The following is a 12,215-nucleotide window of genomic DNA, read 5'->3' as shown; positions in this document are numbered from 1 at the left end:
GCTTCTGACCTACATCAACGACCCTTCATATATTCTTGCAGGTTCACGTCTACGTTTTGCGGACGACTTGAAATCCTAGGCTTTAAATGCCAGGCCCTCCAAATGGATGTAGACGTCGTAAAGCGGTGGTCGTCGTACTGGCGCCATCCTCTGAATGACAAAAAGTGCGTCCTTATGTCATTCGGAGGAGATTCGGTGAACGCCTTTGTCGTGCATGGTGAGAATGGGTCAGAAAACATTACAAGGATAGACACTAAATAGGATTCAGTGGTCCAATTCTCTAAGAACATGCATCACTGGCTCAAAAAGCTTTCGCCGCTCTGCGGATAATTCGGCACACCTTCCCCTCTATTGTTCGCAGTATCTTCTTGTACCAGTTTTAGTGTTATTCTTAGAATCTTTGTAGATCTGTGGGCCAACACTCTCGTGGTGCTTTTCAAGATGCAGGTGAGTTGCGGCAATACGCTTATCTGCCTGACGTCTGGAGAGTCAGGTTTGTCGGATGGACTTCCAAGCTATTGTCCCTTTGTCAAAAGGCTCCGTGGAAAACTTTCAAATTCCACTTCCTTCTTTAACGTTGAATTCTAGTGTCCTACGTTGTCTTACGTTGTCCCAACCTGCCAAAGCATGCTCAGATGCTGGTCCACTGGTAGCGCTGAACATCACTGGCTCAAAAAGCATTCGCCGTTCTACGGATAATTCGGCACACCTTCCGCTTTATTATTCGGGGAGAATTTCAAATAGTATATGTTGCATACGTCAGAGGGCTTCTTGAATATGCCAAGTAGTTTACGCGCTTAGGATGCAATAAAGCACTATTAGACATTTATTTATGCGAATCCTCGCGCTGGCAAGCGTACTGCCCCGCGCTGAGAATATAAAGAGCAGTTCTACACCCTTTTTCACCTGTTCCTTTTAGGTGAACGACAGCCACTGACCGACAGGAACAAAACCGTACCGGGAAACTTGGGCAAATGCCTCGGTCCTGTGTATCAATCCGTGAATCCGTGAAAAACCCGTAACCCCCACTGAGAAAGCCCAAACAACATCTACAAAAATTTTACTGTTCCTAAACATGAAAACAATGAAACGCGCATCACCGTCCTTAGCCTCTGTTACCTTGACTTTCCCAGCCTCCAAGGAAACTTAATGCTCACTTTTGTCTTATTCGAACAGTGTTTGACCGACAGTTTTTCCACCGGTAGCACCTCCGTCTCAAATCAGGTTCATGTTAAGATTTCTAAGACCAGCGCACACACCTTAACTTGGCCACATTTTTTCCAACTGGGGTAGTTGATGCTTAGAATAAACTTTCTACGATGGTTGTCTACCTTTCCTCTGGTACCCCTTTCAAAATACTTTGGACGATTTCTTAGCTTGTTCCCGCTCTGGCAATCTTACTGACCCTGAGTGAGAAGAAAAAGGGCAATGCTGTAGCCTTTTTCGCTTGTGTCGCTCAAGTGAACGGAAACCGCTGGTTGACAAGAAAAAACGCCCCAAGAAGCCTGGATCCTGTGTATCAATCTGTGAATCCGTGTATCGGCACACGCCAAAAAGTGATATTTGTTTGTCTGGGTCGATACACTCTAGGCGGGAAGACGGTCGGCCAGCCATGGTTCGTTGCTTATGGTCATTTTTATTAACTGTGTTTAGACTAAGATTCGCGCTTCGAAGCTAAGAGGGGTTCCAGAATCTGATCTTCAAAAGCAACTTGGTGACTTGAAGACAGAACTTAGCAGCTTACGTCTTTATCGAGTTACCAGAGGTACATCGTATCATGGGAAGCTCAAAAAGATGTAAGTCGCAGTGTGTTTACTCATCCCAAATCTAGTCGTGTTCTTCGGAAGTCGATTGCTCGGGTCTACACTGTGATGCATCAGGCTCAAAAGGAACGGCAAAGAGAGGCATACCGGTCCAAAAGATACGTGCCCAAGGACCTCCGACCCAAGAAAACTCGAGCAATACGTCGCAGACTGTCTAGGAAAGAAAGATCTATACACTCGGCGAAGTCTATGCATAAGGCAAGAGCTTACCCCCCGAGGATATATGCTGTAAAACGCTGATTTCAATAAAACGGTGACACGGATATGTATACTGGCCATTGCGGTTCATTCGTTTTGCCCAGGAGGAATGGTCCTAACTTCAAATGTAATACAGGAAACTGTTCTTCTTGACCTTCGGAAGCCATGCCCTGCGCACCGGTTTACTTGAAAATGGAAAGCTTTTGCGGCCTCCAGAACAGAGACATTGTGGTCCCGTTGTAATTTGTTCCGTCGGCAACGGAGGAGTCACCCTCGTCACGCATCCCGATTAACCTATTTCCACAGTTATCAGGAATGTAGCTGTACAGTAAGGTCGCGTTAGGGGCTGATTTGAGAATGGGAGCACTCAGCTTGCTTTCCTCATTCAACGGTATTTCGTCAGGTTGCGTTAGTTTTGCCATCATTGAAACCGTAAGCGCGTTCTCACTGAACTGACCGTGGTCACTTACGTTTCGAACGAAATGAGCAATGGAGACCAACCTATCTCTGATTGTTCCACCCGTGAAGTGCGGAAGGAAAAACCCTTAAACGAAGGATTTCAAAGTTCGAGAAAAAACGACACAAAGAAAGTGACGAATTCGACGGTATGTGGAAAGTGGATAATTTCGCTGTAGACGGTCCACAGAGGGGCATATATGGAGTTTACGGTTTAATGGTACAGGCCGAAATAGCCCAGTGGTTAAGCAGCAGACTCACCGGAATGTTCATTGTTGGCGCCTAACTTCGGCAGCTCGACCGCTCCTGTTATGGATTGGTTTACTAGCACTACCTTAGACGTGCTTCCTTCGGGTGGCACGGCAGCTAGGCACCGAAGTGGTGCTACTGCTGGACGGTTGTTTTTTACTACAGTTGAATGGGTTAAATGATAATGGCAGTAGTGCCCAAGTGGGTGGCGAACTTCAGACATAAGAACGGGGTTGAGGTATTTGCGTACACTAAAGACGAGTTCAACCTATCATCAAGGACCAAACTGCCGTGAACACCTTCATTAAGAAATAATTTTGACCGCTGAGTGGAGCTGTTCAGCAACAATCCTCATCGGCCTGCTACCACTCGGTCGGGTAAACGAACTCTGTAGATGGAGGCAAACAACAGACAAGCGCTGACTGGGGATTTCATCCTTTAACAATGTGAGTAGATTATCCAGACCGCAAGTCGGTGCGTGGGATGGAAAATACGCAAACCTGAACATCCGACGCCGTCGGGAGTTCAGAGTGAATCCCTCAGTCAGCGCTTGTCTGTTATTTTTGCTTCCGTCTAAAGAGTCTCACAGTCATCTGAAGGGAATACGAAAGTTTGCCCATTTCAAAAAAGCGGGCCTGTACCGAGTGGTTATCACGGCTAAGCTTGACCCTAGTCTTAACGAGACCCTCATCACTCCCGTAGATCATTGAATTGGGAGCGGCAGGTGCTATTTTGGCCTGACAGGAGTCATGTTGACTGGATTTCCGAGGTGCTAAAAAAATGTCACACGTCCAGTGTAGGTCTGGGCGTCCTGGTAGTATCCATCCTTTCGTACAACCACGACATTTGCTACGACGGTTAAGCATGTGTCACTGTGTGATGAAAGCTTTATGAAAATTGGTATCCGAAACAGATGCTCCCTTCCAAGGAATGAGGTGAATGCGAGGTCTTCAAGGCACGTGTTCAAATAACTGCTGACGAAATGCTCTTCGGCTGGGACTGTGTCCTCTTCGAAGTGTCAGGAGAAAGTACAAGGTCTTGGATGAATATGTGCAATTCGCACACAAAATGTGAGGTCGTACTCCTGGATTTGCAGTCACTGAGCACGGTACTTTCCTCCCGATGGGGGTTACTTGACGTTGCCAAGTGTCTCTAGAATCTTGGAAATTACGTAAATGCCAAATCTATTGTAGCAGATCAGTGCACAAATTAGGTCGCCTCTGTTAATCGGGACAGTCTTTCTTACCTTATAGCCGTAACTTGCCGTTAGTTGCCAGTGTATTCTGAACGAGATAGACATGAAAATGCAACAGGGACTTCAGTGGGACGATATGTCCAGAACTTGAGGTTCAACTTCATTGACAGTAACCTCAGAGAGCACCGGTGCTCCAGTGCCATACACCCAAGACAGTATGCACACAAAGCCTTATCATAAAAGATATATGACGTGAGTGGGTCTAAGGCAGCGAACTATGAAAGCCATTAATAGCAAGCTCAGCCGCGCTGGTCGTTGCTGTCTCTCTCGATGGGTACCCCGAGACAGGACACATTTGTGGTTAGAGACACTGTCAAACATGGCCCAGTCGTGGCCATTGGTGCTCGTGCGTCCAAGCTATTGCCTTCAATGCATGGCTCCCCTCCCAATCCTCCCAAAGAAGTTCAGAAACCCCGTTTCTATGCGCCAATTAGATCAACTGTCGTATCCAGTGCGTAGCTATCTACTTCACCTTCCCAAATAATTTTACGAATGAAACTGTGGCGGCTATATACACTACGGCAACCACGCGCCTTTTACAGCTGGTGATGTTTTACTGTGATCATCATTGTAAGACAATGATGGTTGTTAATTGGTCCTGCAAAATCAGTATCTAACTGCGGCCAAAGCTTAGTTGTTCCAGGCCAACAAGATAACTCGGGATTTCGCAGAACACTGATGTTTTGGACTACCAGTTCGAGGTTTTTTCCCCCCATATTCTGGCAGTGTACACAATTCTCGCATTCATTCAGTTTATGCCTAGGTACCCAAAATGAAACTGCTTTAGTACTGGGGCTTGCAGTTTGTCTGGTATTACAACACGTTCATCAAAGAGGAGGCATCCGTCGACTTCAGTTAGATGAGGTCATCGACCGTATAACTACTGGATGTCGCGTGTCACTGACGGTATCAGCCTTTTCGGTGATAGTTAACTACTTGTTGAGGCACGGGGTCACATCTGGTTTTGTTCAAACAACCGGAAAGGCTCGAATGAATGCAGTGGGTATGCTGCAAACTTCCGGTTCAGCCGAAATTGGAGCCACAACTCAAAAAGTCCATCTGGTCAATGGTATTTGTAGACTGGTATCAGATTGAAAAATCATAGCCCAGGAGAATGGTCGCCTAACGCTGGGGACAGTTTACCGTGTATACCGGAACTCCTTTCTTCGAACGAGAATGCTGACAAGTGGTTTGTGACCAGTCAGGAGTGTGAAATGGTGACCGTAAATCATTTTGTGGAATTTGACGGCAAACATGACTGAAAGTGCATCATCTATTCGACTAATTGCGTTCGGCTGGCATCAAAGATTTGGCGGCATTGGTGATGGCATTTCCAATCACTTCAGGAAATCTATGGGGGCATGACCTTTCCGATTTCATGGTTGGATGCATCTGACGTTAGAATGATATTCATAGATGAGTTGTAATGTATGAACACCAAGTCTGACGATGGCAGTGGTTTAACTCTGTCGAAAACTGAGTGACAGATTCTAAGGACCATCCTTTTTAAGTAAGTTGAGAGGACCACGAACACGCTGCGTTTGTTGTAGGAAAATGCTGTAATGGCACATTAACCCTAGGGAAGATTGTAGCGAGGGTACGTCTGTCGGTGCCGGCGTTCTCTGAATTACGTCACTATTGTCTGGGTCAGGATAGCGGCCAGATTGATCGAAAACGAAACCCAAATACTTGGTAGATGTAAGAAAATGCACGTTTTTCTGCCCGAGGATGAAAGCCGTGTTTCTAGATTCGGTTAAGCACTGAAGGCTTTTTTCTGATCAAACAATAAGCTGTAACACCCTCTCGATGTCAAGCTTCCGTACCACCGGAAGCAAGCTCGAGGTTTGAGATACTGCTAGATTACCCAAGCCGAGACAGGAGCAGTCAAGACGCTGGGTTTGGGTTAGAACCACTGGCCTTCCAGTCCGTTGACACCTTATCGGTGACACCTGATCAGAAGCTGCCACGGTAATATCATCCAAGTACGTCACAACGCCAGTTAGCTCCTTAAGTATAGCGACTACACTGTCGGAATATGGCTGGCATCGTTCTCTCTCCAGAAAGAAGACGACTAAACCGTAAGAGATCACGGTACGTGTTAATGGTTAGATCCCTGGAGTCATTCGTAAATAGGTATCAACCAGATGCAGTTTAGCAAAGCAAGTGCCACCATTGAGTTTGCTAAGCAGGTCTTTAGGAACTGGGAGAGGATGTTGATGTGATCCAAGTGCAGCATTCAAGCTTGTGTAATAATCAGCACAAAGCCTGATCTTTCCATTTGTCTACCTGAGCAGAACAGTGGTAGCTCCTCAGGAAGAGTAGTTGATAGGCTGGATAACACCTGAAGATTGGAGACGATCGAGTTCAGCGACCTCAATGCAAGAACTCCATCAGATATACGTTTTGATGTGAAGACAGGTTTGCTATTTGGGGAAGAGTAGTAGGCTGGATAACACCTGAAGATTGGAGACGATCGAGTTCAGCGACCTCAATGCAAGAACTCCATCAGATATACGTTTTGATTGATGTACAGGTTTGCTATTTGGGTTCAAATGAAGGTGGAAGGACAAGAGTTAGCTGATCTATCCAATCTTTGAGGCAGCACCTGTCTTTAACTTGCATATTATTGAAAACATCACAAGTGAGTTGAGTTCTAAGCGGTGAGTTGTTGTCGGAAGTGGATTGTGCACAGTAGTTGGCAGCAGAAAATAATGGTTTCCCGATTGCATTACAAAGGAACGTGGAATCAGTGTGATGGCTGAGGCTGTATCGAGCTGCAGTTGGACAGAATGATTATTCACGGAAAATATGGTAAATTTCCTGCGCTTTTGCCTAATCAATTGGAATGATACGGAGACAGAATTCGATCGACGTCGCTTTCGCTGTGATGTAGGAGTCGTTTTGGGTGCGCTCTTTTGGTTACCAACCAAACTGGTTCTCTGTGGGAAACAAAATCACTCCTTATGACTAATGCGACACGACGTCTGAACGGCTTAAATTGAGTGTAATGCCGATCACCACGAGACCAAGGCGATGCAGAAAACTCATTTTGTTCGAGGTGACAATTGCCCTGAAGAGCCTTATTCTTAGTTTAGGAGATATGGCGCACTATGTTGTGTGAGCCAGCTGATACTCAGCCGATCATCAGGCCATCCTGGCTCAGTTGGATGAGGCGGTGAACTTCCACACTGAGCTCCTATAAGGTTGTCGGTGGTTTTTATTCGAGTTGGTGTGATGATTTTATCCGGATCTTTGAACGTGCATGTCGCGCAGAGCTTGAAATACTTACATTCTTGAGAGTATGTATTTCGCGTAGTGTTTATGTTCACGTGTGCCAAGTTTTCGAAGTGACAGCCGTACCATCCAAGATCAACTTGGTACCTCTTAAATCAACAGTCGAATGTTCGATTCAGTGATAGAATCAGCTATTTTCGGAATTCAGGTTTTTGGTCAGCACTTTCATGAGTTTCATCTGCGTTTGCTCAAATCCTTTTTCTTGTGTTCCGAAATCACCTGGAGTTGGTCAGCTGATATTCTCGTCGTCGCCAGCGTTTTAGCTTTATGGTAGCTGAGTGATTTAGAAAGTTGATGGAACTTGTTATATGTCGTCAAATGGTCTAAGTACTTTGATGAGGAATCCCAATGAAGAAGACAGGGGAGACCGGATGAAGTTTGACTATATGGAGGATGAAACAATGGAAGAAAGATCGCTGCGGCTGAATTGGCTATTGCAGAGAGAGAATAGACTCTCAGTGGAATCTGACGAACGATCGATTTGTTCGTTAGGACCTGACCATCGTAGCAAGTACTCGCTGCTGTTGGTCTTAATACTCCTTTTGGTACTTAGCTTGGTTTACCATTGTAGTGAAGTTCCAGGCATCGTTGTAGAACTGAATTCCGACCACTGCAGTGTTTAGAGAGAGAAACTGCAGTGCACTCACTACCAAAGCTTCAGGTTCCAGGGACGTGGTAGACTTCAGCCGGCACAATATCTAAAGTACACGCAAAAATAGCTTGTAGGCCAACCTATTTAGGAGTTCTCACTTTTAAACCTGCAACAAAAACGAGGCCGGATTGACGGATTGGAGTTGTGGATGTACGCGGCGGCATGTAGGTGACCCAACAAGTGCCTGACTGACGGCTTTCAGCTTGGTTCTACATAAGAGTGATTGGCAAGTGCGGTCCGTAACAAGGCGAAATTTTCTAGTGTTTTTCTACTATTGGATGGTTTGTCTCAAATTCATCCCAACAGACTCATTCAGCCGCATAGCAGAATTTGTTTTTTTTTCTATTAGAACTAACGGGCCATGATAATACGCACCATTTCCGAATCTACACACGAGGAATACGTGTGCTGGAACCCAACTGGTGCATAAACACGAAAAAGTTCAAGTCCGCTGCCACTGAATTCAGGCTCCTGCGCCATATACCATGCACCAGTAACATCAAATCATGATCAGAAGACATACCACTATCAACTCCCGTATTTGCATCAAACCTTCAGATACGAAACACATTCCCGGCATGAGTTTATATATCCCGCGATAAATACCATGTTTTTCAGTGATAGCGGAGTGGGCGTTGCGATATTTGAAATATCAGAGTTTTGTTTACGTGGATGTTTCCAATACTGGCCTGGGAGTCGCCTTATGTCAGATGCTACATGGGGACGCCAAGACCGTTACTCGCTCGTCGCGCACATCACTGTATTGTGAAGACTAAAGCTCTGACCTGTGTACGCGCATGTGAATAGCGGTATCCTGTTTTTCGCTCTATCCTTCATGAATCGCAGGTCATTCTGCGCTAATTGAGCGGTTCGGTCGAAGATCTATAAAAGGATAGGAATGGCACTCCAGGCTAGTGAAATATGGCTTTTAAATCAAATAAGGACCAGATGCGGCGAAACGGACTGCCTTACTCAGGATGACGTGGTAACAATGAGGTCTAAGGAGCGAATCACATAGATACACAATCACAGCAAGTGTGTCGGTTCCTTCGGAATGGTGGATTTTGGCCTCAGTGAAACTTTGTCCGTGAATGACTTACGCAAAATACACCTCACACGAAGATTAACCCGTAGATAATTCGTACCAATAATAGTTTTCAAGACTGGGGATGAGAAACGCCTTGAATGCTCCGTTCATGAGTTTGTTAAATTTCCAAACCAGTTTATGAGACAGTTCAACCTACAGTCTATTGTATGATGTCATAGGTAAAACCAGTGATTGGTCTACAGGCCACCTTGGTTCCGTTACCCAACACCATAACTACTGCCTGGTCGCAACATACTTTTAAACCAAATGTTTAGGAACTCATGATTTGGCTGCTGTGAAAGTAAAATGGATAGAGCTAAGGATTCCAAGCATGCATGAATAAAGACAGCGGTTTCGAAGGCACCTAATCAGTCTTCTGACAGTCATTCTACGCCAGGCTGAAATGCAGCCTCTTTTGGTGTAAAACACTTAATCGGGTTTAGCCATTATACTGACATTTCCGAAGAAGCCATTGCAATTCCGGTCGGACGATCTGGGTGGAAACAAGCCTGTATATCTTCGAAGTTTGTGTATACTAACTGGGCAGGCTTTTGCAATCGCAACACAGCGATATAGAGCGTAGTGCCATTGCAACCCACGCTGCTTTTATCTCAGTGTTCCGTTCGCTTGTTTAAGGCTCCATATGTTGACGGAACCCACAATCGTTCATTGCACTAAGAGACCAGAAGCACACAGAAGGAAGTAATTCATAGCTTCCTTCTGAGAGATCGTCACTCGTGGTGTGATTTCCTTCTCTGAGGGCTGAATGGCGATATATCTTATCTAATTGGTAATTAATTACACTGTTGAATGACTGTTCGTGGCTAGACGGTTTAGCCTTCAGCTACCGGCTGGGAGGGCTCAATTTGTCTCAGAAATTCGTGACATGGCCCCGGTCTCACAGTGCTTTTTTGGCAAAGATTAACCTCCCATACAGGACGAAATCGCGACTAAAAAAATTCACAAATCTTATTGCGACTTGGACCAGGCCTCTTCTTTCAAAAGACCTGTCACACTATCTCTATTCTGGTGCATGTGACTAATTCCTCTTCAGAGTTTGTTTGTTGGGTTTGATTAGAGTAGAAGTGGTGCTGTTTGTCGTCGAACGGAGTTCGATCCAATGTCGACTATACCGAAAGGTTTTTCTGTTTTGTAGTACCTAATCTGGATAGGTAACCCTACTGGAGCTGTCTTGGATGACCAAACGTTGTATTCGAGCGAGATGCATGACAAACCACAAAGACTCATACAACACAGAACCTAACCGACTCAAGGATTTAGAAGTTCCAGCTCTTTGAGATTGTTACAATTCCTCCGAATGAAGTTAAAGTGCAGGTAACAGGATTGCCACTCCACCGAGTATGATACCGCTTTCACCGGGACAGGGCATTCAAGGGACTGATTAGGTAGATATGGTCCCATTATTTTTTCAACCAAGGCCCAGGTTAATGAACTAAAAACAGCCGTCTGCTCCACGAGAGTACCGGTCACGTGACCCTCAGACTGACCATTCTCAGCACCTTACACTTTTTGAGCGTCATACCCGGAAACAACACCAAGGTTATGATGTTTCACAAACTCGGTGCGCTACGATTTAATTCGGATCATAATTGAAGCGCACAAGGAAGCAATCCATCGTATCCAAGCTGAAAAATAAAATCGTGTTGAGTTCGGTCCACCTCGTCTCTAACTGGCATAGAATGGGACATTCAATCTACACCAGCAGAATGGTTACCTTGGGTTTCGAATCAACATCGGTTCTCAAGCTGCTCCAAGTAACCGCACCTGCCTAGGTAGAGCAGTGGATAGCAGACGTACTAGCCTTCATTATTGCTACCTATTGGCAATTTTCTTCCAGCTGAATATTTTTACAGGAGGTTGCAGATTGCCTTTCAGGAGTCTACGGAGCGCATACATGAAATGGGTGCTGCTTTACCGGAAAGGCTGTTGTTGAGGCTTCCCAAAACATGACACTTGAGATTTCTGTGGGGTACTCGGGATAGTATAAACCTGTGGAGTTAACAAGGCTTAATTCCCATTCGTTTATCCCCACCTTGATCACCTGTAGGAAGAACAAAACCAGGTATATTGCGTGGGTGTGGCCATCTCCGATCCCTTCATACGGTGATCGATCACTGCTCAGCAGTGTAATTCCCGATAGAGACACACTGAACAAAACACCGAAAGTCCATCAGTAAGGTACACATATTGAACACATACCGAAAAGTGTATCACAATTGCGCAGAACATTTGTAAAAACAGATACTTCTCTATGGGCGTAACTAGCACCAATAGAGATGGGGTACAAGATATGCAACTGCAACATGTCAAAAATAAAAGCAACAAGCTGGAAATGTGCGGTGGCCAGGAACAGCACACGTCACATGAACGGGTTGGCTATCTAGATTCGGCACAAACAAAACAAAATGGGTAGGAAGGCTGCCACGGAACCCAAAATCGGTAACAACCAGTAGGATGAGTCTGTGTTTTCGTAAGGGTCGGGAACACGAGGGGAACCAGCCGGTCTCTTTCGGGGTTGTGGCTCAGGTTCATATTTCGGAATATGGTGCTGCTCTTTGGGTTCCGGTGCGGATACCAGATCAGATGGGACGATCGCCCGTAAGTCTATCAGAAAAGCAGAATGTCAGTGTTAATATTGAGGCGTCACTGAAAACAGCACAGCAATAACTGGCATTAGCGCTTTGTTGAGGCGGTCTGTTTCGACAAGATTTGCGAAAAAACAATGGGAGCACGAGAAACTCAACTTATAAGAGAATGAAGACTCTAATGTGTGGTCTCGACTGGCCGTGACTGACTGACTAAGAGATCATCGACACAAACAAGTTCCCAACCCCTGAAAGTTGAAGATCTCCTAGCGTTAAGATAAGTGAACTCTGTCCAATATTTCTAGCTAACAAGTTACATTTCAGTGGTAACGTACACATTTTTTTCTAACTGCCTTTGCACACTCTGGAACAATTGTTTAGAAGAGTATAAGGCCTGCGTGTGACTCCACATCCATTCACTCACATTACGGCTAAGCCAATATCCCCCTCTCTCTTCATGAAGCAGCCAAGACAGCCACATTTGGGGCAACTTGCCGCTGTCACATACGGCAGAACACCTTCTCATGCACAAAAGAATGGCACGCGGAGTTAAGATCAAACTGAACGACAGACAACTGAAAATTGTGCGTGCGTG

General features: G+C 45.4%; 3 protein-coding genes across 3 annotated transcripts in view; 1 reads left to right on the top strand and 2 right to left on the bottom strand.

Moving 5' to 3' along the window:
- Window positions 1–1,149: 1,149 nt before the first annotated feature.
- T265_11726 (hypothetical protein) lies at window positions 1,150–2,063 on the top strand (the record flags this gene model as incomplete). Its single annotated transcript, XM_009178461.1, has 4 exons — window positions 1,150–1,224; window positions 1,377–1,556; window positions 1,654–1,796; window positions 1,832–2,063. The coding sequence occupies 4 exons, from the start codon at window positions 1,150–1,152 to the stop codon at window positions 2,061–2,063; spliced, it is 630 nt and encodes a 209-aa protein (XP_009176725.1).
- Window positions 2,064–2,203: 140 nt separating this feature from the next.
- On the bottom strand, window positions 2,204–2,446 carry T265_11725 (hypothetical protein; the record flags this gene model as incomplete). Its single annotated transcript, XM_009178460.1, has 1 exon — window positions 2,204–2,446. One exon carries the CDS (start codon window positions 2,444–2,446, stop codon window positions 2,204–2,206), a length of 243 nt encoding a protein of 80 aa, XP_009176724.1.
- An 8,762-nt stretch (window positions 2,447–11,208) lies between these two features.
- The window catches only part of T265_11724 (hypothetical protein), a gene marked incomplete at both ends in the record, with an annotated part of 20,176 nt that continues 19,169 nt past the window's right edge, over window positions 11,209–12,215 (bottom strand). Inside the window, one exon of the mRNA XM_009178459.1 lies at window positions 11,209–11,639. Coding sequence (XP_009176723.1) covers window positions 11,416–11,639 — 224 coding nt within the window. The remainder of the gene's footprint in view (window positions 11,640–12,215) is intronic.

This window comes from Opisthorchis viverrini (assembly GCF_000715545.1).
Source record: "Opisthorchis viverrini unplaced genomic scaffold opera_v5_562, whole genome shotgun sequence".
NCBI lineage: Eukaryota > Metazoa > Platyhelminthes > Trematoda > Opisthorchiida > Opisthorchiidae > Opisthorchis > Opisthorchis viverrini.
Note: the sequence above shows the minus strand (reverse complement) of the source record. Positions and strands in the feature narration are given on the sequence as shown.